This window comes from Oncorhynchus mykiss, chromosome 6, assembly GCF_013265735.2.
Source record: "Oncorhynchus mykiss isolate Arlee chromosome 6, USDA_OmykA_1.1, whole genome shotgun sequence".
NCBI lineage: Eukaryota > Metazoa > Chordata > Actinopteri > Salmoniformes > Salmonidae > Oncorhynchus > Oncorhynchus mykiss.
The window spans coordinates 84935569-84959963 of NC_048570.1; the positions used below are offsets into that span (position 1 = coordinate 84935569).

The 24395-nt window shown below is 44.2% G+C and overlaps 1 protein-coding gene across 7 annotated transcripts in view; it reads left to right on the forward strand.

Moving 5' to 3' along the window:
- LOC110526993 (leucine-rich repeat kinase 1) overlaps positions 1 to 24395 on the forward strand; it is a 152430-nt gene that overhangs the window by 116424 nt on the left and 11611 nt on the right. For 5 of the 7 annotated variants that reach the window (XM_036981262.1, XM_036981264.1, XM_036981261.1 and 2 more), the window contains 8 exons: positions 7927 to 8121; positions 10945 to 11096; positions 12740 to 12857; positions 15457 to 15573; positions 18346 to 18546; positions 18784 to 18998; positions 22365 to 22850; positions 23727 to 23828. In XM_036981262.1, coding sequence (XP_036837157.1) covers positions 7927 to 8121; positions 10945 to 11096; positions 12740 to 12857; positions 15457 to 15573; positions 18346 to 18546; positions 18784 to 18998; positions 22365 to 22850; positions 23727 to 23828 — 1586 coding nt within the window. The remainder of the gene's footprint in view (positions 1 to 7926; positions 8122 to 10944; positions 11097 to 12739; positions 12858 to 15456; positions 15574 to 18345; positions 18547 to 18783; positions 18999 to 22364; positions 22851 to 23726; positions 23829 to 24395) is intronic. The other 2 variants (XM_036981265.1, XM_036981263.1) reach the window with 1 other exon arrangement.

The following is a 24395-nucleotide window of genomic DNA, read 5'->3' on the forward strand; positions in this document are numbered from 1 at the left end:
GATTAGTAACGTGTGTCTGATTTAGTAACGTGTGTCTAATTAGTAACGTGTGTCTGATTAGTAACGTGTGTCTGACTAGTAACGTGTGTCTGACTAGTAACGTGTGTCTGATTAGTAACGTGTGTCTGACTAGTAACGTGTGTCTGACTAGTAACGTGTGTCTGATTAGTAACGTGTGTCTGACTAGTAACGTGTGTCTGATTAGTAACGTGTGTCTGATTAGTAACGTGTGTCTGATTAGTAACGTGTGTCTGATTAGTAACGTGTGTCTGATTTAGGAACGTGTGTCTGATTTAGGAACGTGTGTCTGATTTAGGAACGTGTGTCTGATTAGGAACGTGTGTCTGATTAGGAACGTGTGTCTGATTAGGAACATGTGTCTGATTTAGGAACGTGTGTCTGATTTAGTAACGTGTGTCTGATTAGTAACGTGTGTCTGACTAGTAACGTGTGTCTGACTAGTAACGTGTGTCTGACTAGTAACGTGTGTCTGACTAGTAACGTGTGTCTGACTAGTAACGTGTGTCTGATTAGGAACGTGTGTCTGATTAGTAACGTGTGTCTGACTAGTAACGTGTGTCTGATTAGTAACGTGTGTCTGATTTAGTAAAGTGTGTCTGATTAGTAACGTCTGTCTGATTTAGTAACGTGTGTCTGATTAGTAACGTGTGTCTGATTTAGTAACGTGTGTCTGATTTAGTAACGTGTGTCTGATTAGGAACGTGTGTCTGATTTAGTAACGTGTCTGACTAGTAACGTGTGTCTGATTTAGTAACGTGTCTGATTAGTAACGTGTGTCTGATTAGTAACGCGTGTCTGATTAGTAACGTGTGTCTGATTAGTAACGTGTGTCTGATTAGTAACGCGTGTCTGATTAGGAACGTGTGTCTGATTAGTAACGTGTGTCTGATTAGTAACGTGTCTGATTTAGTAACGTATCTCACTAATAACGTGTGTCTGATTTAGTAACGTGTCTGATTAGTAACGTGTGTCTGATTAGTAACGTGTCTGATTTAGTAACGTGTCTGATTAGTTACGTGTGTCTGATTAGTAACGTGTGTCTGATTAGTAACGTGTGTCTGATTAGTAACGTGTGTCTGATTAGTAACGTGTGTCTGATTAGTAACGTGTGTCTGATTAGTAACGTGTGTCTGACTAGTAACGTGTGTCTGATTAGTAACGTGTGTCTGATTAGTAACGTGTGTCTGACTAGTAACGTGTGTCTGATTAGTAACGTGTGTCTGATTTAGTAACGTGTGTCTGACTAGTAACGTGTGTCTGACTAGTAACGTGTGTCTGACTAGTAACGTGTGTCTGATTAGGAACGTGTGTCTGATTAGTAACGTGTGTCTGATTAGTAACGTGTGTCTGACTAGTAACGTGTGTCTGATTAGTAACGTGTGTCTGATTAGTAACGTGTGTCTGATTTAGGAACGTGTGTCTGATTTAGGAACGTGTGTCTGATTAGGAACGTGTGTCTGATTAGGAACGTGTGTCTGATTAGGAACATGTGTCTGATTTAGGAACGTGTGTCTGATTTAGTAACGTGTGTCTGATTAGTAACGTGTGTCTGACTAGTAACGTGTGTCTGACTAGTAACGTGTGTCTGACTAGTAACGTGTGTCTGACTAGTAACGTGTGTCTGACTAGTAACGTGTGTCTGATTAGGAACGTGTGTCTGATTAGTAACGTGTGTCTGACTAGTAACGTGTGTCTGATTAGTAACGTGTGTCTGATTTAGTAAAGTGTGTCTGATTAGTAACGTCTGTCTGATTTAGTAACGTGTGTCTGATTAGTAACGTGTGTCTGATTTAGTAACGTGTGTCTGATTTAGTAACGTGTGTCTGATTAGGAACGTGTGTCTGATTTAGTAACGTGTCTGACTAGTAACGTGTGTCTGATTTAGTAACGTGTCTGATTAGTAACGTGTGTCTGATTAGTAACGCGTGTCTGATTAGTAACGTGTGTCTGATTAGTAACGTGTGTCTGATTAGTAACGCGTGTCTGATTAGGAACGTGTGTCTGATTAGTAACGTGTGTCTGATTAGTAACGTGTCTGATTTAGTAACGTATCTCACTAATAACGTGTGTCTGATTTAGTAACGTGTCTGATTAGTAACGTGTGTCTGATTAGTAACGTGTCTGATTTAGTAACGTGTCTGATTAGTTACGTGTGTCTGATTAGTAACGTGTGTCTGATTAGTAACGTGTGTCTGATTAGTAACGTGTGTCTGATTAGTAACGTGTGTCTGATTAGTAACGTGTGTCTGATTAGTAACGTGTGTCTGACTAGTAACGTGTGTCTGATTAGTAACGTGTGTCTGATTAGTAACGTGTGTCTGACTAGTAACGTGTGTCTGATTAGTAACGTGTGTCTGATTTAGTAACGTGTGTCTGACTAGTAACGTGTGTCTGACTAGTAACGTGTGTCTGACTAGTAACGTGTGTCTGATTAGGAACGTGTGTCTGATTAGTAACGTGTGTCTGACTAGTAACGTGTGTCTGACTAGTAACGTGTGTCTGATTAGTAACGTGTGTCTGATTAGTAACGTGTGTCTGATTTAGGAACGTGTGTCTGATTTAGGAACGTGTGTCTGATTAGGAACGTGTGTCTGATTAGGAACGTGTGTCTGATTAGGAACATGTGTCTGATTTAGGAACGTGTGTCTGATTTAGTAACGTGTGTCTGATTAGTAACGTGTGTCTGACTAGTAACGTGTGTCTGACTAGTAACGTGTGTCTGACTAGTAACGTGTGTCTGACTAGTAACGTGTGTCTGACTAGTAACGTGTGTCTGATTAGGAACGTGTGTCTGATTAGTAACGTGTGTCTGACTAGTAACGTGTGTCTGATTAGTAACGTGTGTCTGATTTAGTAAAGTGTGTCTGATTAGTAACGTCTGTCTGATTTAGTAACGTGTGTCTGATTAGTAACGTGTGTCTGATTTAGTAACGTGTGTCTGATTTAGTAACGTGTGTCTGATTAGGAACGTGTGTCTGATTTAGTAACGTGTCTGACTAGTAACGTGTGTCTGATTTAGTAACGTGTCTGATTAGTAACGTGTGTCTGATTAGTAACGCGTGTCTGATTAGTAACGTGTGTCTGATTAGTAACGTGTGTCTGATTAGTAACGCGTGTCTGATTAGGAACGTGTGTCTGATTAGTAACGTGTGTCTGATTAGTAACGTGTCTGATTTAGTAACGTATCTCACTAATAACGTGTGTCTGATTTAGTAACGTGTCTGATTAGTAACGTGTGTCTGATTAGTAACGTGTCTGATTTAGTAACGTGTCTGATTAGTTACGTGTGTCTGATTAGTAACGTGTGTCTGATTAGTAACGTGTGTCTGATTAGTAACGTGTGTCTGATTAGTAACGTGTGTCTGACTAGTAACGTGTGTCTGATTAGTAACGTGTGTCTGATTAGTAACGTGTGTCTGACTAGTAACGTGTGTCTGATTAGTAACGTGTGTCTGATTTAGTAACGTGTGTCTGACTAGTAACGTGTGTCTGACTAGTAACGTGTGTCTGACTAGTAACGTGTGTCTGATTAGGAACGTGTGTCTGATTAGTAACGTGTGTCTGATTAGTAACGTGTGTCTGACTAGTAACGTGTGTCTGATTAGTAACGTGTGTCTGATTAGTAACGTGTGTCTGATTAGTAACGTGTGTCTGATTAGTAACGTGTGTCTGATTTAGTAACGTGTGTCTGACTAGTAACGTGTGTCTGACTAGTAACGTGTGTCTGACTAGTAACGTGTGTCTGATTAGTAACGTGTGTCTGATTAGTAACGTGTGTCTGATTAGTAACGTGTGTCTGACTAGTAACGTGTGTCTGATTATTAACGTGTGTCTGATTAGTAACGTGTGTCTGACTAGGAACGTGTGTCTGACTAGGAACGTGTGTCTGATTAGGAACGTGTGTCTGATTAGGAACGTGTGTCTGACTGGTAATGTGTGTCTGACTAGTAACGTGTGTCTGATTAGTAACGTGTGTCTGACTAGTAACGTGTGTCTGACTAGTAACGTGTCTGACTAGTAACGTGTGTCTGATTAGTAACGTGTGTCTGATTAGTAACGTGTGTCTGACTAGTAACGTGTGTCTGACTAGTAACGTGTGTCTGACTAGTAACGTGTCTGACTAGTAACGTGTGTCTGATTAGTAACGTGTGTCTGATTAGTAACGTGTCTGACTAGTAACGTGTGTCTGATTAGTAACGTGTGTCTGACTAGTAACGTGTCTGACTAGTAACGTGTCTGACTAGTAACGTGTGTCTGACTAGTAACGTGTGTCTGACTAGTAACGCGTGTCTGACTAGTAACGTGTGTCTGACTAGTAACGTGTCTGACTAGTAACGTGTGTCTGATTAGTAACGTGTGTCTGACTAGTAACGTGTCTGACTAGTAACGTGTGTCTGATTAGTAACGTGTGTCTGATTAGTAACGTGTGTCTGACTAGTAACGTGTCTGATTAGTAACGTGTGTCTGATTAGTAACGTGTGTCTGATTAGTAACGTGTGTCTGATTAGTAACGTGTGTCTGATTTAGTAACGTGTGTCTGATTTAGTAACGTGTGTCTGATTTAGTAACGTGTGTCTGATTTAGTAACGTGTGTCTGATTAGTAACGTGTGTCTGATTAGCAACGTGTGTCTGATTAGTAACGTGTGTCTGATTAGTAACGTGTGTCTGATTTAGTAACGTGTGTCTGATTAGTAACCTGTGTCTGATTAGTAACCTGTGTCTGATTTAGTAACGTGTGTCTGATTTAGTAACGTGTGTCTGACTAGTAACCTGTGTCTGATTTAGTAACGTGTGTCTGACTAGTAACCTGTGTCTGACTAGTAACCTGTGTCTGACTAGTAACCTGTGTCTGATTAGCAACGTGTGTCTGATTAGTAACGTGTGTCTGATTTAGTAACGTGTGTCTGATTTAGTAACGTGTGTCTGATTTAGTAACGTGTGTCTGATTTAGTAACGTGTGTCTGATTTAGTAACGTGTGTCTGATTTAGTAACGTGTGTCTGATTTAGTAACGTGTGTCTGATTTAGTAACGTGTGTGCTGCTGTAAGTGAAATGTAAGGAGATGTGTGTGCGTGTGTTTTACTGTGCAGGATGTCTGGGTACTATATTTTTAAACTATGTGTCCGTAGAGCATGTAGGCATCCATTCCCTAATGCCTGTATGACTGTACTGGACGTACATTCATGTCCCATAGCCTACCCGTCTGAGGTGAAGTGTTCCCGTAAATGCCAGGTTTCTTGTGGAATATATTCTATAGTGTCCTGGAATTTACTCAACTTGCCCTCTGTGTTGGTTAAGTGAAATGGGCAATTAGCTCCTGCTTTTTCTGCTCATTAGCCAATCATCTCTCGTCCTGATATTAATTATCCAATTAACTCTCCCTCTGTGGTTCCTCACCAGGCAATCGACTCCCACTCTGATATGTATTAGTCAACCATGAATTAGCCAACTACGGTATGAAGCCAACCAACCAACTCTGTCTCTGTGTATTTTAATCCTATGGGCTTTTATGTCCTCATTTTAATGAGCCTTTCCAACATGGCTGTCTACCATCTCTGGGCTCCACTCTCTCTAGGGGGTCTAGGCTGGCTTAGCAGGGCTTTTAAGTGGTTTGACACACACACACACACACACATACACACACACACTGGTTTGACTGTTTTTCTAGGGGGTTAAATCTCCTTTAACCCTCCAACTCAATTGAGCATCCTCTCAAAGGGAAGTGAGAGGTGTCTTTAAACCATCACGTCAATACTCTGACTCTGTTCTGCTGTTAAACCCTCACGTCTATACTCTGACCCTGTTCTGCTGTTCTCAGCCAATCATGTCCCTCCTGCCATACTTTAATCCTTTTTGGATTCCTCTTTGATTTAACTTCAAATGAGGTTTCAGGATGTAGTTATTGTAATGCTGCAAGAAGAGATGGAGAGGAAGGAGAGATTGACCATAATGGAAAGACTGAGAGATGGAGAAAGAGAGTGACTAAAATGGAAAGACTGAGAGATGGAGAAAGAGCGAGAGAGAGAGATGGAGAAAGAGCGAGAGAGAGAGATGGCGAGAGTAAAATGGGACGACAGAGAGATGGAATACCAGACATTCTGTGTACTTAACTAATCTATAAACAGGGTATACATAAATAGTGTGTAATATAATAGTATAATATTTAACAACCCATATTTTATTTGGCGACATTGGATTTCCCCTTTCATACCAATGATAGAGATTGATGACAGACGAGGCCTTATAAAAATGTACCATAGAGAATATACCACGGCCTTACCTGTAGCCTCTCTGACCCCGAGGACCACGGCCTTACCTATAGCCTCTCTGACCCCGAGGACCACTGCCTTACCTGTAGCCTCTCTGACCCCGAGGACCACTGTCTTACCTGTAGCCTCTCTGACCCCGAGGACCACGGCCTTACCTGTAGCCTCTCTGACCCCGAGGACCACGGCCTTACCTGTAGCCTCTCTGACCCCGAGGACCACGGCCTTACCTGTAGCCTCTCTGACCCCGAGGACCACGGCCTAACCTGTAGCCTCTCTGACCCCGAGGACCACGGATGTTGAGGATTCTCAGAATAGTTGCCAAGTGATGTCGTTGTGGCGAGGAGCCAGGACTGCTCCCGTAACGCTAACAGAGCGTGGAAACTCACCACTCGGTGCATTTTGGCCCTATCTGTCTGCGCTGTGTTAAATAAACCCTGGGAAGAAAGCCACAGTGGGCTGTTCATCTCAAGCTCATGGCCATTCATAGAAAGGAATTCAACTTGGACTGTTTCTTGGACTGAAAATATGCTGTTTTGTGTTCCATCACCAAGCTGAATGGCCTTCATAGATAACATTAGAGTCTGACTATTACAATGGGATGACTGGTGTGTGTGTGTGTGTGTGTGTGTGTGTGTGTGTGTGTGTGTGTGTGTGTGTGTGTGTGTGTGTGTGTGTGTGTGTGTGTGTGCGCGTGCGTTTCAATTCAATTGAAGAAGCTTTATTGGCATGGAAACGTACATTACCAAAGCAATTAAATCAATATAGATATTTATACACTGAGTGTACAAACCATCCAGAACACCTTCCTAATATTGAGTTGCACCCCCTTTTGTGCTCAGACAGCCTCAATTCGTCGGAGGATGGACTACAAGGTGTGGAAAGCATTCCACAGAGATGCTGGCCCATTTTGACTCCAATGCTTCCCACAGTTGTGTCACATTGGTTGGATGTCTTTTGGATAATGGACCATTTTTTATTTGACCTTTATTTAACCAGGTAGGCTAGTTGAGAACACCTTTTTTTAACCAGGTAGGCTAGTTGAGAACACCTTTATTTTACCAGGTAGGCTAGTTGAGAACACCTTTATTTAACCAGGTAGGCTAGTTGAGAACACCTTTATTTAACCAGGTAGGCTAGTTGAGAACAAGTTCTCATTTACAACTGTGACCTGGCTAAGATAAAGCATAGCAGTGCGACACAAACAACAACACAAGAGTTACACATGAAATAAACAAACATACAGTCAATAACACAATAGAAATGTCTATATACAGTGTGTGCAAATGAGGTGAGGTAAGGCAATAAATTGATTCTTGATACACCAAGGAAACTGTTGTGTGAAAAACCCAGCAGTGTTGCAGTTCTTGACACAAACCGGTGTGACCTGGCACCTACTACCACCCTGTCCAAAGGCACTTAGATGTTTTGTCTTGCCCATTCACCGTCTGAATGGCACACTTACACAAAGAGCAGGTATTCTTAATGTTATGTACACTGTGGATAACATATTAAATCAATCTCTCTCTCTCACTCTCTCTCTCTCTCTCACTCTCTCTCTCTCTCTCTCTCTCACTCTCTCACTCTCTCACTCTCTCACTCTCTCTCTCTCTCTCTCTCTCTCACACACTCACTCAGGTGGATATGTTCTCGTATGGGATGGTTGTGTATGAGTTGCTGTCAGGTTGTAGGCCTGCGTTGGGCCAGCACCAGCTCCAGATAGCTAAGAAGCTGTCTAAAGGGATCCGCCCCACCCTGGGAAACCCAGAGGAAGTCCAGTTCCACTGTCTGCATGGCCTGATGATCGAGTGCTGGGACACTAAGCCTGAGAAGGTGAGGGGCTATGGGCTGGGACACTAAGCCTGAGAAGGTGAGGGTCTGTGGGCTGGGACACTAAGCCTGAGAAGGTGAGGGGCTGTGGGCTGGGACACTAAGCCTGAGAAGGTGAGGGGCTGTGGGCTGGAACACTAAGCCTGACAAGGTGAGGGTCTGTGGGCTGGGACACTAAGCCTGAGAAGGTGAGGGGCTGTGGGCTGGGACACTAAGCCTGAGAAGGTGAGGGTCTGTGGGCTGGGACACTAAGCCTGAGAAGGTGAGGGGCTGTGGGCTGGGACACTAAGCCTGAGAAGGTGAGGGTCTGTGGGCTGGGACACTAAGCCTGAGAAGGTGAGGGTCTGTGGGCTGGGACACTAAGCCTGAGAAGGTGAGGGTCTGTGGGCTGGAACACTAAGCCTGAGAAGGTGAGGGGCTGTGGGCTGGGACACTAAGCCTGAGAAGGTGAGGGTCTGTGGGCTGGGACACTAAGCCTGAGAAGGTGAGGGTCTGTGGGCTGGGACACTAAGCCTGAGAAGGTGAGGGTCTGTGGGCTGGGACACTAAGCCTGAGAAGGTCAGGGGCTGTGGGCTGGGACACTAAGCCTGAGAAGGTGAGGGGCTGTGGGCTGGGACACTAAGCCTGAGAAGGTGAGGGTCTGTGGGCTGGGACACTAAGCCTGAGAAGGTGAGGGTCTGTGGGCTGGGACACTAAGCCTGAGAAGGTGAGGGTCTGTGGGCTGGGACACTAAGCCTGAGAAGGTGAGGGTCTGTGGGCTGGGACACTAAGCCTGAGAAGGTGAGGGTCTGTGGGCTGGGACACTAAGCCTGAGAAGGTGAGGGTCTGTGGGCTGGGACACTAAGCCTGAGAAGGTGAGGGTCTGTGGGCTGGGACACTAAGCCTGAGAAGGTGAGGGTCTGTGGGCTGGGACACTAAGCCTGAGAAGGTGAGGGTCTGTGGGCTGGGACACTAAGCCTGAGAAGGTGAGGGGCTGTGGGCTGGGACACTAAGCCTGAGAAGGTGAGGGGCTGTGGGCTGGGACACTAAGCCTGAGAAGGTGAGGGTCTGTGGGCTGGGACACTAAGCCTGAGAAGGTGAGGGTCTGTGGGCTGGGACACTAAGCCTGAGAAGGTGAGGGTCTGTGGGCTGGGACGCCAATACACTATTCACACTAGTGAGCCAAGCTGTGCTGGCTTGAATATGCTCGTCGAACATCTCATTCTAAAATCATGGGCCTTAATATAGAGTTGGTCCCCCCCTTTGCTGCTATAACAGCCTCCACTCTTCTGGGAAGGCTTTACTATGGAGTTGGTCCCCCCTTTGCTGCGATAACAGCCTCCACTCTTCTGGGAAGGCTTTACTATGGAGTTGGTCCCCCCTTTGCTGCGATAACAGCCTCCACTCTTCTGGGAAGGCTTTCCACTAGATGTTGGAACATTGCTGTGGGGATTTGCTTCCATTCAGCTATAAGAGCATTAGTGAGGTCGGGCACTGATGTTGGGTGATTAGGCCTGACTTGAAGTCGGCATTCCAATTCATCCAAAGGTGTTCGATGGGGTTGTGGTCAGGGCTCTGTGCAGGCCAGTCAAGTTCTTCCACACCGATCTCGAAAACCACTTTGTGCACAGGGGCATTGTCATGCTGTTGCCACAAAGTTGGAAACACAGAATCATCTAGAATGTCATTGTATGCTGTAGCGTTAAGATTTCCTTTCACTGGAACTAAGGGGCCTAGCCCGAACCATGAAAAACAGCCCCAGACATTATTTCTCCTACACCAAACTTTACAGTTGGCACTATGCATTCGGGCAGGTAGCGTTCTCCTGGCATCCGCCAAATCCATATTCGTCCGTCAGATTGTCAGATGGTGACTCGTGATTCATCACTCCGAAGAATGCGTTTCCACTGCTCCAGAGTTTACACCACTCCAGCCGACGCGTGGCATGGTGATCTTAGACTTGTGTGCGGCTGCTCGACCATGGAAACCCATTTCATGAACCTCCTAAAGAACAGCTCTTGCGCTGATGTTGCTTCCAGAGGCAGTTTGGAACTCAGTAGTGAGTGTTGCAACTGAGGACAGACTATTTTTACGCGCTACACGCTTTAGCACTCTGCGGTCCTGTTCTGTGAGGTTGCGTGGCCTACCACTTCACAGCTGAGCCGTTGTTGCTCCTAGACGTTTCCATTTCACAATAACAGCACTTACAGTTGCCCGGGGCTGCTCTAGCAAGGCAGAAATGGACTTGTTGGAAAGGTGGTATCCTTTGACGGTGCCACATTGAAAGTCACTGAGCTCTTCAGTAAGGCCATTCTACTGCCAATGTTTCCCTATGGAGATTGCATGGCTGTGTACTGGATTTTGTACATCTGTCAGTAATGGGGTTGGCTGAAATAGCCGCATCCACTAATTTGAAGGGGTGTTCACATTCATTTTTATATACAGTATCGTATATCTTTGGGGCGGCAGGGTAGCCTAGTGGTTAGAGCGTTGGACTAGTAACCAAAAGGTGGCAAGTTCAAATCCCCGAGCTGACAAGGTACAAATCTGTCGTTCTGCCCCTGAACAGGCAGTTAACCCACTGTTCCTAGGCCGTCATTGAAAATAAGAATTTGTTCTTAACTGACTTGCCTAGTTAAATAAAGGTCAAATAAATCTCTCTCTATTATGCATGGGAATACTGATTTACATTTTCAAAATGGGGCTTGGGGCTGATTTGGTGTTTTTACAGTCTTTTATGTCCATCATTCTTTTTGCTAAGATAAAATCACCAATCCACTGGCCACCAATTGGGGAACCCTGGATTACAGTATGACATAGTGACTGTGTGTCTCTCTCTTGATCCAGAGGCCCCTGGCCATGCAGTGTGTGAGGCAGATGCAGGAGCCCAGTTTCCCATGTCTGAAGTACCTGCTGGCCTGTGACACACACTCCCAGCTCTTCCTGTCCCACTTGCAGGGACACAGCGCTGTGTTCTGGGACGGGGACAAGGACGACAGGTTGGTTTCTCTTTTTGTTGATTTCTGGCCCAAAAAGTGTCAGTGTAGACTTCCTGAGGATCTGAGGGTGTATTTCAGCTGCTTATGCTTGGACTGTCTCATAAAGAGCAGTGGAGGCAGAACACACTCACTCACATACATACTGTGCACATACCTCTCTGAGAGTAACACACTCACTCACATACATACTGTGCACATACCTCTCTGAGAGTAACACACTCACTCACATACATACTGTGCACATACCTCTCTGAGAGTAACACACTCACTCACATACATACTGTGCACATACCTCTCTGAGAGTAACACACACACACACTCCTGTCTCATAAAGAGCAGTGGAGGCAGAACACACTCACTCACATACATACTGTGCACATACCTCTCTGAGAGTAACACACACACACACACATACATACTCTGAACATACCTCTCTGAGGGTAACACACACATACATACTGTGCACATACCTCTCTGAGAGTAACACACACACACACATACATACTGTGCACATACCTCTCTGAGAGTAACACACACACACACTCCTGTCTCATAAAGAGCAGTGGAGGCAGAACACACACACACACATACATACTGTGCACATACCTCTCTGAGAGTAACACACACACACTCCTGTCCTGAAATAAAGCTCCCAGGTGGAAAGTAATTGCTTTAGTGTTGCTCTCCCCCTGTGTGTGACTGTGTGTGCTTTGGGAAGGGAGATAATCTCACCACGATAAAGGCAGCTTTCATCGCTCCATACAGGTGGTGCTAATGACTGCTATTGCCTGCAGCTGTCCTGCTGTTAACCCCATAGATATCCTTTGTAATTCTAATACCCCCTCATAGAGGTATTGCGCCAGGGCTTCCAGCATGGGAACCGACCATGAGAATGACATGATAATTGTCAGCAGGTACTACTCCGCCAGGGGAAGAAGGAGAAAGATTGAATACTGTCCTAACTCTGTGTCAGGGTAACACGGTTAAATGGTGTGTATTGTCTCGGTATGACTTGTTGGACTACTGTGTGTGTGTGTGTGTGTGTGTGTGTGTGTGTGTGTGTGTGTGTGTTCTAGAAACTCTGCAATAGTGAATGTGTGTTGTCTTATAGGAACTACAGTGTGGTAGGGAATGTGTGTTGTCCTATAGGAACTACAGTGTGGTAGGGAATGTGTGTTGTCCTATAGGAACTACAGTGTGGTAGGGAATGTGTGTTGTCCTATAGGAACTACAGTGTGATAGTGAATGTGTGTTGTCCTATAGGAACTACAGTGTGGTAGGGAATGTGTGTTGTCCTATAGGAACTACAGTGTGATAGTGAATGTGTGTTGTCTTATAGGAACTACAGTGTGGTAGTGAATGTGTGTTGTCCTATAGGAACTACAGTGTGATAGTGAATGTGTGTTGTCCTATAGGAACTACAGTGTGGTAGTGAATGTGTGTTGTCCTATAGGAACTACAGTGTGGTAGTGAATGTGTGTTGTCCTATAGGAACTACAGTGTGGTAGTGAATGTGTGTTGTCCTATAGGAACTACAGTGTGATAGTGAATGTGTGTTGTCCTATAGGAACTACAGTGTGGTAGTGAATGTGTGTTGTCTTATAGGAACTACAGTGTGGTAGTGAATGTGTGTTGTCCTATAGGAACTACAGTGTGGTGAACGTAGAGACGGGTCAGGTAGAGGTGAAGAGGATGCCGTGTCCAGGAACCAGGCTGAGCTGTCAGATGAAGATGGATAACACCTTATGGACCGCCACAGAGGTTGGCCAAACAATCACTAACACTGGGGTTGGAGTTGGCCAAACAATCACTAACACTGGGTTTCCTATGGACATTAGAATAGAATACTTATACTTATTCATACATGTTCTTTGCATCTGACAGTTTACTTAAATATGAATTTACATAAACTCTGGGGGTGGGGTTGGCCAAACTATCCTTAACACTGGATTTACATTGCAAGTTTACAGTTTACATAGCCCTCTGTCGCAATGGAACTCAGCATGACATAAAACCTCAGACGTAAAGCCATAAGCCTTCTTAGGTGGATTTCGTAATGTAATCAATGTACATGTTGACACCATGTCAGTACAATTGCTCTCACCATACCATAAGTATGTTCCTCTCTAGTCTAACCTGTGGCTTTGACTTTGTAGTGTGTAGGCTCAGGCTGAGTTGTGTTGCTGTCATGTTACCTGGTGAGGCAGTATAAAGTCTAGTGATAACATGTATGGGGAGTGTCATTGGGAACAGCCAAGAATACACGGGTACTTATGGAATTAGGGTACATGTTAAAGAATAGATGGGGGTTTATATCCAAAATGATCATTGTCAATATTTTTTAAGTATTGCTCTGCCCATGAAATGGAAGCTTATAACATTATCCACCTTGAGTAGATTATGTATATCTGTATACATTTAGTTTCTGTAAGTGTGTGATCGTGCGTGTACTGTACCAATCAAAAGTTTGGACAAACTTACTCATTCAAGGGTTTTTCTTTATTTTTACTATTTTCTACATTGTAGAATAATACTAAAGACATCAACACAATGAAATAACACATGGAATCATGTAGTAACCAAAAAAGTGTTGAACAAATCAAAATATGTTTTAGATTTTAGATTCTTCAAAGTAGCCACCCTTTGCCTTGTTGACAGCTTTGCACACTCTTGGCATTCTCTCAACCAAAGCTGTCATCAAGGCAAAGGGTGGCTACTTTGAAGAATCTCAAATATATAATGTATTTTGACAAATACATTTAAACTCAGTTTTTCACAATTCCTGACATTTAATCTTAGTAAAAAATTGCCCTGTCTTAGGTCAGTTAGGATCGCCACTTTATTTTAAGAATGTGAAATGTCAGAATAATAGTAGAGAGAATGATTTATTTCAGCTTTTATTTCTTTCATCACATTCCCAGTGGGTCAGACATTTACATACACTCAATTAGTATTTGGTAGCATTGCCTTTAAATTGTTTAACTTGGATCAAACGTTTTAGGTGAATTTTGGTCCATTCCTCCTGACAGAGCTGGTGTAACTGAGTCAGGTTTGTAGGCCTCCTTGCTCGCAAACGCTTTTTCAGTTCTGCCCATACATTTTCTATAGGATTGAGGTCAGGGCTTTGTGATGGCCACTCCAATACCTTGACTGTGTTGTCTTTAAGCCATTTTTCCACAACTTGGGAAGTATGCTTGGGGTCATTGTCCATTTGGAAGACCCATTTGTGACCAAGCTTTAACTTCCTGACTGATGTCTTGAGATGTTGCGTCAATATATCCACATCAATTTTCCCCTCCTCATGATGCCATCTATTTTGTGAAGTGCACCAGTCCCTCCTGCAGCAAGCACCCCCACAACATGATACTGTCTCCTCTATGCTTCACAGTTGGGATGGTGTTCTTCAGCTTGCAAGCCTCCCCCTTTTTCCTCCAAACATAATGATGGTCATTATGGCCAAACAGTTCTATTTTTCTTTCATCAGGCCAGAGGACATTTCTCAAAAAAGTACGATATTTGTCCCCATGTGCAGTTGCAAACCGTAATCTGTCTTTTTTATGGCGGTTTTTGAGCAGTGGCTTCTTCCTTGCTGAGCAGCCTTTCAGGTTATATCGATATAGGACTTGTTTTACTGTGGATATAGATACTTTTGTACCTGTTTCCTCCAGCATCTTCACAAGGTCCTTTGCTGTTGTTCTCAGATTGATTTGTACTTTTTGCACCAAAGTACGTTCATCTCTAGGAGACAACGCGTCTCCTTCCTGAGCAGTATGACAGCTGGTTGGTCCCATGGTGTTTATACTTGCCTACTATTGTTTGTACAGATGAACGTAGTACCTTCAGGCATTTGTAAATTGCTCCCAAGGATGAACCAGACTTGTGGAGGTCTTACAATCTTTTCTGAGGTCTTGGCTGATTTCTTTTGATTTCTTTTGATTTGATGTCAAGCAAAGAGGCACTGAGTTTACATCCACAGGTACACCTCCAATTGACTCAAATTATGTCATTTAGCCTCTCAGAAGCTTCTAAAGCCATGACATAATTTTCTGGAATTTTCCAAGCTGTTTAAAGGCACAGTCAACTTAGTTTATGTAAACTTCTGACCCACTGGAATTGTGATACAGTGAATTATAAGTGAAATAATCTGTCTGTAAACAATTCTTGGAAAAATTACTTGTGTTATGCACAAAGTAGATGTCCTAACTGACTTGCCAAAACTATAGTTTGTTAACAAGAAATGTGTGGAGTGGTTAAAAAAACAAGTTTTAATGACACCAACCTAAGTGTATGTAAACCTCCGACTTCAACTGTACATACATGTGTGTGTGTATTTACGTGTGTGTGTGTGTGTGTGTTCTAGGAGCAGGAAGTGTTCATCTACAGTCTAAAGGAGATGTGTCCACTGAGCCAGCCCCAGAAACAGATCTACTGTCCTGCTATAGTCACCTGTCTTTTCCCCGTGCCCGCCAGAGACCAGGTAACTCTCCTGTTGTCACCTGTCTGTTCCCCGTGCCGGCCAAAGACCAGGTAACTCTCCTGTTGTCACCTGTCTGTTTCCCTTGCCCACCAGAGACCAGGTAACTGTCCTGTCCTACTGTTGCCAACTGTCTGTTCCCCGTGCCCGCCAGAGACCATGTAACATACTGTTCACTACTGCCCTGTATGGTTGTCATGATACCAGTATCACAATAATACCATACTCGATTTTCCATGGCGAACACATGAAGCAGACTACTATTTGCTCCTTTAGGAACCTTTCATACAATATTGTGTATAGCTTAGAAAATAAACACATTTGACTCTGGGTGATAACATAATGCTCTTTGTTTCCAAAATTAGGATTGTTTTCCTTTAGAATTGAAATCCGCATCATGTTTTGTTTCCTTGCTACCAGACTTATCGCGATACTGCTACCGTGACAACCCTATCTCAAACCATCTCCTAGACCAGTAGTTCCCGAACCGGTCCACCAGTAACCCCAACAATACACATTGTTGTTGTAGCCCCAGACAACCATACATGATTACACGGATCTCTGTGAGAAAGAATTATGGGAACCCAACCCATCGTTGTTCCGTCATCTACTAAACCCCAATGTAACTCTGATACACTGGATAGTCGGTGTTCTCTTATCTCTGTACTGTAAAGTGTTTATACAGTAACAGAACAGCAGTTGATAATAATACCATCTAACTGCCTTCCAAACCAGCCTGACTGTTTTCACCGTTTGTAGGGGTTTATTAGCGTTCTGACCATCATTAACTAACACCGCTACTGTGGTAAAAGAGGTTTTACGGTCCTCTTAACAGTAGAAATGCCAGTCTTTTTGATGTCAACATTCAAACAGTATAAATCCATTTAATATATGCATCCCGAAAAATGTTCCTTTGGTTGTGTTTATAAAGGTAACATTAGAATACAAATGTGTATATTTTTTAACAAACATAATAGCATTTTCATTGGTATATGTTACTGTAGCCTATTTGTAAAAAGAAAACGAAAAACCGCTAACCACACCCATTATAATTTCATTTTGGCAGGTCTAAAGAAACATTGAAATAAGAAAATGTACATCAAAAGAGCAGAACATATGATGTGTTTTATTATGTTACTAGTCTGTGCTTACTGGCCTGGGTTGTATGCTGCCTCGTGTTCATGTGTGGACTGCATGGACGTGGTTACTCTTGGTAAAAGTGAGATATATTATTTTTACCCCCTTTTCTCCCCAATTTCATGGTATCCAATTGTTAGTAGTTACTATCTTGTCTCATCGCTACAACTCCCGTACGGGCTCGGGAGAGACGAAGGTCGAAAGTCATGCGTCCTCCGATACACAACCAAGCCGCTCTGCTTCTTAGCCGCACCAATGTGTCGGAGGAAACACCGTGCACCTGGTTAGCGTGCACTGCGCCCGGCCCGCCACTCTGGAATGATTGTTCATTTCCAATACAATCTCTTAGTTGTGGTCATTTGCGGTGCACAGATCATTGTAATAATGTTCTGCCTCCCCGACCATCCGACTGACTAAAATGGGCCAGTGGCTGAATCTAGTTGTCTGCTGTAGGGGGATTTTAAAAAGACACTTTTTGTTGCTCCGTTTCCCTCTGTATCAAGTCCAAGCTGCACTAGTCCATCTCTTCATATACAATTTGACTATTGTTAATATTGTCACCCAACAGACTATTGTCCATTTAATCTTGTGTTTAGACTAACTCTATTATTATGTGTAAAATGTATTTCATTATAGTATAGGTGTAGTTTAGATGGGCCATCAGCTGTGCTGTGTTAAATATACTTATTTAGGAAAAGTCAATGGCCAAGTCATTTCAAAGTGTAAATTAGTTTTGTGTCAACATGACGCTTTCAGTGCTTCTAGTGAGCACTGCCTTTTTACAGGAGCACTGCCTGTTTGCCCCCACACCTCCCCTTCACCCCCCTCTCCCTAGACCCTCAGCTGTTTGAAGTGTCCTGTGGCTGGGGTAGTCCAGGTGTTGAGGCTGACCTAGTGGAGCCTGCTGTCTGTCTGGGGATAAGGAGCTAAAGGCTCTCTCACATTATACCTGCAAGGCACTTTGATTTGCTTGCCTCGAAGAAGGGGCGCAGAAGTGTTGGATAGTTCCGTTTGTTTGAACTTTGACAGAAGCAACACCCCCAAAGTACCATAGCTCTATCTAACATATTTCTGACACGTCGGCTGTTCAGGGTGTTACACTGCAGACGTGGAGCCCCCTCTGATCTTTCCCTCCTTCCCAGAAACCCATCCTCCACTGAAGTCAGCTGTACAGGTAGAACAGTCCTGCTGTAGGACAACAGTAGAACAACCGCTGGTAGTTGCTAGGGGGACTGCGAGGTTGTGGGAGGAACAACTCTGGGGAAAACATTCTACAGTGACACTTAGGCGCTGACCTGGTTGTATGACATGTAAATATGTGTTGGGAATGACGAACGCTATCAAATGCATATTTACACTTAAATTAGAAGACCGTACAGTAGATTGATTTACTGGTTGTATTATTTACTGCAGCAGTGCAGTCTTTTTACTGCCCCGCTCTCTATTTTAACTTAGTAAACAAGAATGTTTTCACCTCCGTTCATGCTTTTCATCTAGTCTTCAGTCTTTATCGAGGTTGGGATGTGTTGTTGATATCTTTACTATCTCTGTCTCTCTCTCCCTCTCCACGTCCCTTCAACCACTCTCCATTCCGTATACACCCCCCCAACCTAACATTCTGGTCTCCTCCCACCCAAGCAGACCCAGGCGTGTGTCTTCATGGGGATGTCAGACGGTCTGGTGGCAGTGTACTCTCTAATGGATGACATGCCTGTAGAAGGAGAGACCTACCTGTGTTCTCACACCCTCAATATGACCATGTTTGGGATGGAGGACTCTGACCCCAGACAGAGACCCTACCCAGTCAGGAGCATGGTCCTGGTCCACAGTGGATCCCAGGTTGGAATAGATATATCAATATGCCGATATATCAAAATGTATCTATTTATCTATCTAGATATTCTGATATATTTCAATATACCTGTATACCACAATGTCCAATGATGAAATAGTAAATCATTGTATACAGTAGTGAAATACCGGTAACCTCATTACAATGTTACAGGGTTAAACTCTGGTAATATGAATGGTTATCATAAAGTGTAAATCTTATCTCCACCTTGCTCTTCCTCCCAGCTGTGGTACTCCCATGGTCCAGGCCTGCTGGTGATCGACTGCCGGACCCTCCAGGCGGTGCATCGTCTGGACCCCTACGACCCACCATCCTCCATACAGGCCCTGGCATCCAGCCCCTGTCTGTGGGGGGATGAGGCGGTGTGGACCCTGGACGACCACACCAACACCCTGCAGCTGTACCACGCTGCCACCTACCAGCTCTGTGCCACGTACAGGTGTGTGAGACGTGGGTGGGTGGGGTGAGGTAGTGTTAGACTAATGGGTAGAACACAGCTATAAGATACACTGATGGTAGGTAGGACACATCTATAAGATACGCCGGTGATAGGTAGAAGACAGCTATAAGATACACTGATGGTAGGTAGGACACATCTATAAGATACGCTTGTGGTAGGTAGGACACAGCTATAGGATACGCTGGTGGTAGGTAGGACACAGCTATAAGATACGCTGGTGGTAGGTAGGACACAGCTATAAGATACGCTTGTGGTAGGTAGGACACAGCTATAAGATACGCTTGTGGTAGGTAGGACACAGCTATAAGATACGCTTGTGGTAGGTAGGACACAGCTATAGGATACGCTGGTGTTATTAGGACGCAGCTATAAGATACGCTGGTGGTAGGTAGGACACAGCTATAATATACGCTTGTGGTAGGTAGGACACAGCTATAAGATACGCTTGTGGTAGGTAGGACACATCTATAGGATACGCTGGTGGTAGGTAGGACACATCTATAGGATACGCTGGTGGTAGGTAGGACACAGCTATAGGATACGCTGGTGGTAGGTAGGACACAGCTATAAGATACGCTGGTGGTAGGTAGGACACAGCTATAAGATACGCTTGTGGTAGGTAGGACACATCTATAAGATACGCTTGTGGTAGGTAGGACACAGCTATAAGATACGCTGGTGGTAGGTAGGACACATCTATAAGATACGCTTGTGGTAGGTAGGACACATCTATAAGATACGCTGGTGGTAGGTAGGACACATCTATAAGATACGCTTGTGGTAGGTAGGACACATCTATAAGATACGCTGGTGGTAGGTAGGACACATCTATAAGATACGCTTGTGGTAGGTAGGACACATCTATAAGATACGCTGGTGGTAGGTAGGACACAGCTATAAGATACGCTGGTGGTAGGTAGGACACAGCTATAGGATACGCTGGTGGTAGGTAGGACACAGCTATAAGATACGCTGGTGGTAGGTAGGACACAGTTATAAGATACGCTGGTGGTAGGTAGGACACAGTTATAGGATACACTGGTGGTAGGTAGGACACAGCTATAGGATACGCTGGTGGTAGGTAGGACACAGCTATAAGATACGCTTGTGGTAGGTAGGACACATCTATAAGATACGCTTGTGGTAGGTAGGACACATCTATAGGATACGCTGGTGGTAGGTAGGACACATCTATAAGATACGCTTGTGGTAGGTAGGACACATCTATAGGATACGCTGGTGGTAGGTAGGACACAGCTATAGGATACGCTGGTGGTAGGTAGGACACAGTTATAGGATACACTGGTGGTAGGTAGGACACAGCTATAGGATACGCTGGTGGTAGGTAGGACACAGCTATAAGATACGCTTGTGGTAGGTAGGACACAGCTATAGGATACGCTGGTGGTAGGTAGGACACAGCTATAAGATACGCTGGTGGTAGGTAGGACACAGCAATAGGATACGCTGGTGGTAGGTAGGACACATCTATAATATACGCTGGTGGTAGGTAGGACACAGCTATAAGATACGCTGGTGGTAGGTAGGACACAGCTATAATATACGCTGGTGGTAGGTAGGACACATCTATAATATACGCTGGTGGTAGGTAGGACACAGCTATAATATACGCTGGTGGTAGGTAGGACACATCTATAATATACGCTGGTGGTAGGTAGGACACATCTATAAGATACGCTGGTGGTAGGTAGGACACATCTATAATATACGCTGGTGGTAGGTAGGACACAGCTATAATATACGCTGGTGGTAGGTAGGACACAGCCACCTTTACTGGCTCAAATAGCTGACCAAACAGCCTGTTACCAACCCTTAGTAAACTTTTGGGAATAATTGTGTTTGGCCAGATATAATGCTATTTTACAGTGAACTAATTGACAACACACTTTCAGTAGGACATTCAACAAGCACAGCACTTACACAAATGACTGTGTAAGTGCTGTGCTGGTCGGCTGAGAGAAATTGATGATAAAAAGATTGTGTTGTTAGACTTCAGTGCAGCTTTTGACATTATCGATCATAGTCTGCTGCCGGAAAATGTTATGTGTTGTGGCTTTACACCCCCTGCTATGTTGTGGATAAAGATGTACCTGTCTAACAAAACACAAAGGGTGTTCTTCAATGGAAGCCTTTCCAACATAATCCAGGTAGAATTAGAAATTCCCCAGGGCAGCTGTCTAGGCCCCTTACTTTTTTCAATCTTTACTAATGACATGAATAAAGCCAGTGTGTCTATGTATGTGGATGAATCAACACTATACATGTCAGCTATTAGTTTCAGAGTGGTTGACAAGGAATACATTTGTCGTAAATATTTCTAAAACTAAAAGCATTGTATTTGGGACAAATCATTCACTAAACCTCAACTAAACCTTGTAATAAATCATGTGGAAATTGAGCAAGTTGGGGGGACTAAACTAATACTGGATTGTAAACTGTCATAGTCAAAACATATTGATACAACAGTAGCTAAGATGGAGACATTCATAACAGCACTATCAACAAGGTAGGTCCTACAGGCCCTAGTGTTGTCGCACCTGGACTACTGTTCAGTCATGTGGCCAGGTGTCACAAAGAGGGACTTAGGAAAATTGCAATTGGCTCAGAACAGGGCAGCACGTCCCTTGGATGTACACAGAGAGCTAATATTATGTACACAGAGAGCTAATATTAATAATATGCATGTCAATCTCTCCTGGCTCAAAGTGGAGGAGACATTGACTTCATCATTACTTGTATTTGTGAGAGGTATGTTGAATGCACCGAGCTGTCTGTTTGAACTACTGGCACACAGCTCGGACACCCATGCATACCCCACAAGACATGCCACCAGAGGTCTCTTCACAGTCCCCAAGTCCAGAACAGACTATGGGAGGCGCACAGTACATTGTTAGTACTACATAGAGCCATGACGTCATGGAACTCTATTCCACATCATGTAATTGATGCCAGCAGTGATAAAAAAAAAAACAGATACAAATATATTATGGAACAGCGGGGACTGTGAAGCAACATAAACATAGCCAAAGACACATGCATACACACACATGATAAAATACGCACTATAGACACACATACACATGGATTTAGAACTGTAGATATGTGCTTGTGGTGGAGTCGGGGGCTGAGGGCACACAGTGTGTTGTGAAATCTGTGAATGTATTGTCATATTTTTTAAATTGTATAAACTGGACCCCAGGAAGAGTCAGCAGCTAATAGGGATCCATAATAAATACAAATACACAGCCAAGACACAATTTCACTATGCAGCAGACCATGTGACCAATACATACACATAATACAAATGTAATTTCGTCATTCCAGCTGTGGAGACGCCAACCCTCTCCGGGACGTGTTCACTGTACAGCGACCTGCAGGGGTTACCATGGCTACTAGTCCTGACCTTGACTCAAAGAGGAAGAGTCTAGATGAAGAGGAGGAGGAATGTCCTAATGACAAAGTGACGCTGATCTACAGCGAGGAGGCGGGAACTCAGATCATCCAGCACCAGGATTCGCTGACGGACTACTGCTCCATGTCCTCTGACTCCACCCCTTCGCTGGGATTTGACCGATCCGGCCCCTTGTCAGAGCCGCTGGGATTGGAAAGATCCAGTTCCTGCGCGCTCAGCTCATTGGCTAGTTCCAGCAGTATTCCTTTTTCCACTGAGGAGGAAGACAGGCCTCAGGATCACCCAGACGACCCTGACCCTGTGGTGAACTCTGACCCCACCATAACCTTTACCACCACTCCCCCCCACCTGCAGGCCCTGACTGTGCTGGCTGTCAATGGAACCCTTTGGATCCCCAGGTACCCACAATGCTACACACACAAACCCAGCATGTCACACTGTCTTACAACAGACTTTTTTGCAGTCAAGAAAAGATTGCTGTACCATATTTAGGTGGTTCCTGACGTTAACACTCCTCCAGGCGTTGTGAGATCTGATACTGCAACATTTCCATCTGGTCTGTCTGGTCCTACTCCAATCTGTTTTTGATGTAAGCACTAGTTGTGTTTCCATAGCTCGGGCTGACACTAAAGACGTGAAGAGCAGAATCAACAACCACTGAAATATCTGAACGGTTCCTTTTGTGAAGGAAAAGTTTTTTTAGAAAAGGCCCAAATGGCCCAGTCTGGATCCAGGTCAGGGTCTTTTTCTGGCCCAGAGTAGACTTGTTTTGGGCCAGGCTTCAGAGGGTGAAACACTAAGGTCTATGTCTTTAGGCCAAACACTGTGGTAAAGTCTTATGGTGGAAATATGCCAACAGATGGGACTTAGGTCTGTCCTCAAATCACAATTTAGAGTTTTGAATAAGGTTTGTTATTTACAAAATACTATTCAACTAACCAAGTATGTCAAACATAAAAATAAAAAATGTGCAAAGTGACCATGATAGCTACCGTTAGTTGTTGTGCTAGTCAGCTATAGCTTGTTCTCTATCTAACTTTCTAGTTAATGGTGAGCCAATATATTTTATCATGGCTTTGTCTTGTCCCTCTGCAGCAGACACGTTTTGGGCTTCTTTGTCATTATTGAGCCAATACTCGAATCAGCAAGAAGTGATTTGAATCAGAGTATAATTAGAATCTATGAGTATAATCTACGTGGTCAGCCCCACTGAAACAGTACCTATTTGACTCTGCCAAGAACAGATCTTTAGTCACTACTGTGTTGTGTTCCAGGAGTGGTGGTGACGTGATGGTGATCGAGGTCCAGCGGCAGACAGGACAGCTCAGGGGGCGTGTCATCGCTGTGCTCTGCCCCCCTGGAACTTCCTCTTACGGGTGAGGTCATATCCTGTCAGGAAGGCTGTTTCTCAATAGTCTAAAGGGACAGTTTGAGATGCATCCATTCTTTTTGATAGACAGTGAGGTGTGTAGACTGTCTGTCCAATCAGCTTCCACTATGCTGATGGAACAGCCAGTTACAAATCCACTCCTAGCCCCACTCCCTAGACAATGCTTTTAAATCTGAGAAGTCTGGATAGGTTTTGTGAATATGGTAATAGCCCTCCCTTGCCCTCTGATAGGCTAGATCAGGGCTGCTGCCTTGGAGCGCTACCGTCCTGCAGGGTTTCAGTCCAACCATTATTTAGCACGCCGTAGTTTATTAGCTGCTTACCAAGACCTTAACTAGCTGAATCAGGTATGTCAGGTTAGTGCTGGACTGAGACCTACAGGACGGTATATCTCCAGCAAGAGGGTTGAGCAGCACTGGCCTCAATGATATTTCCTTTGGAATCCATAGGATGTACCCAATCCATAGGATGTACCCAATCCATAGGATGTATCCATAGGATGTACCCAATTGTAGAGTCTACCGTATGGGTTGATGCTCTAAAGCAGGTATCC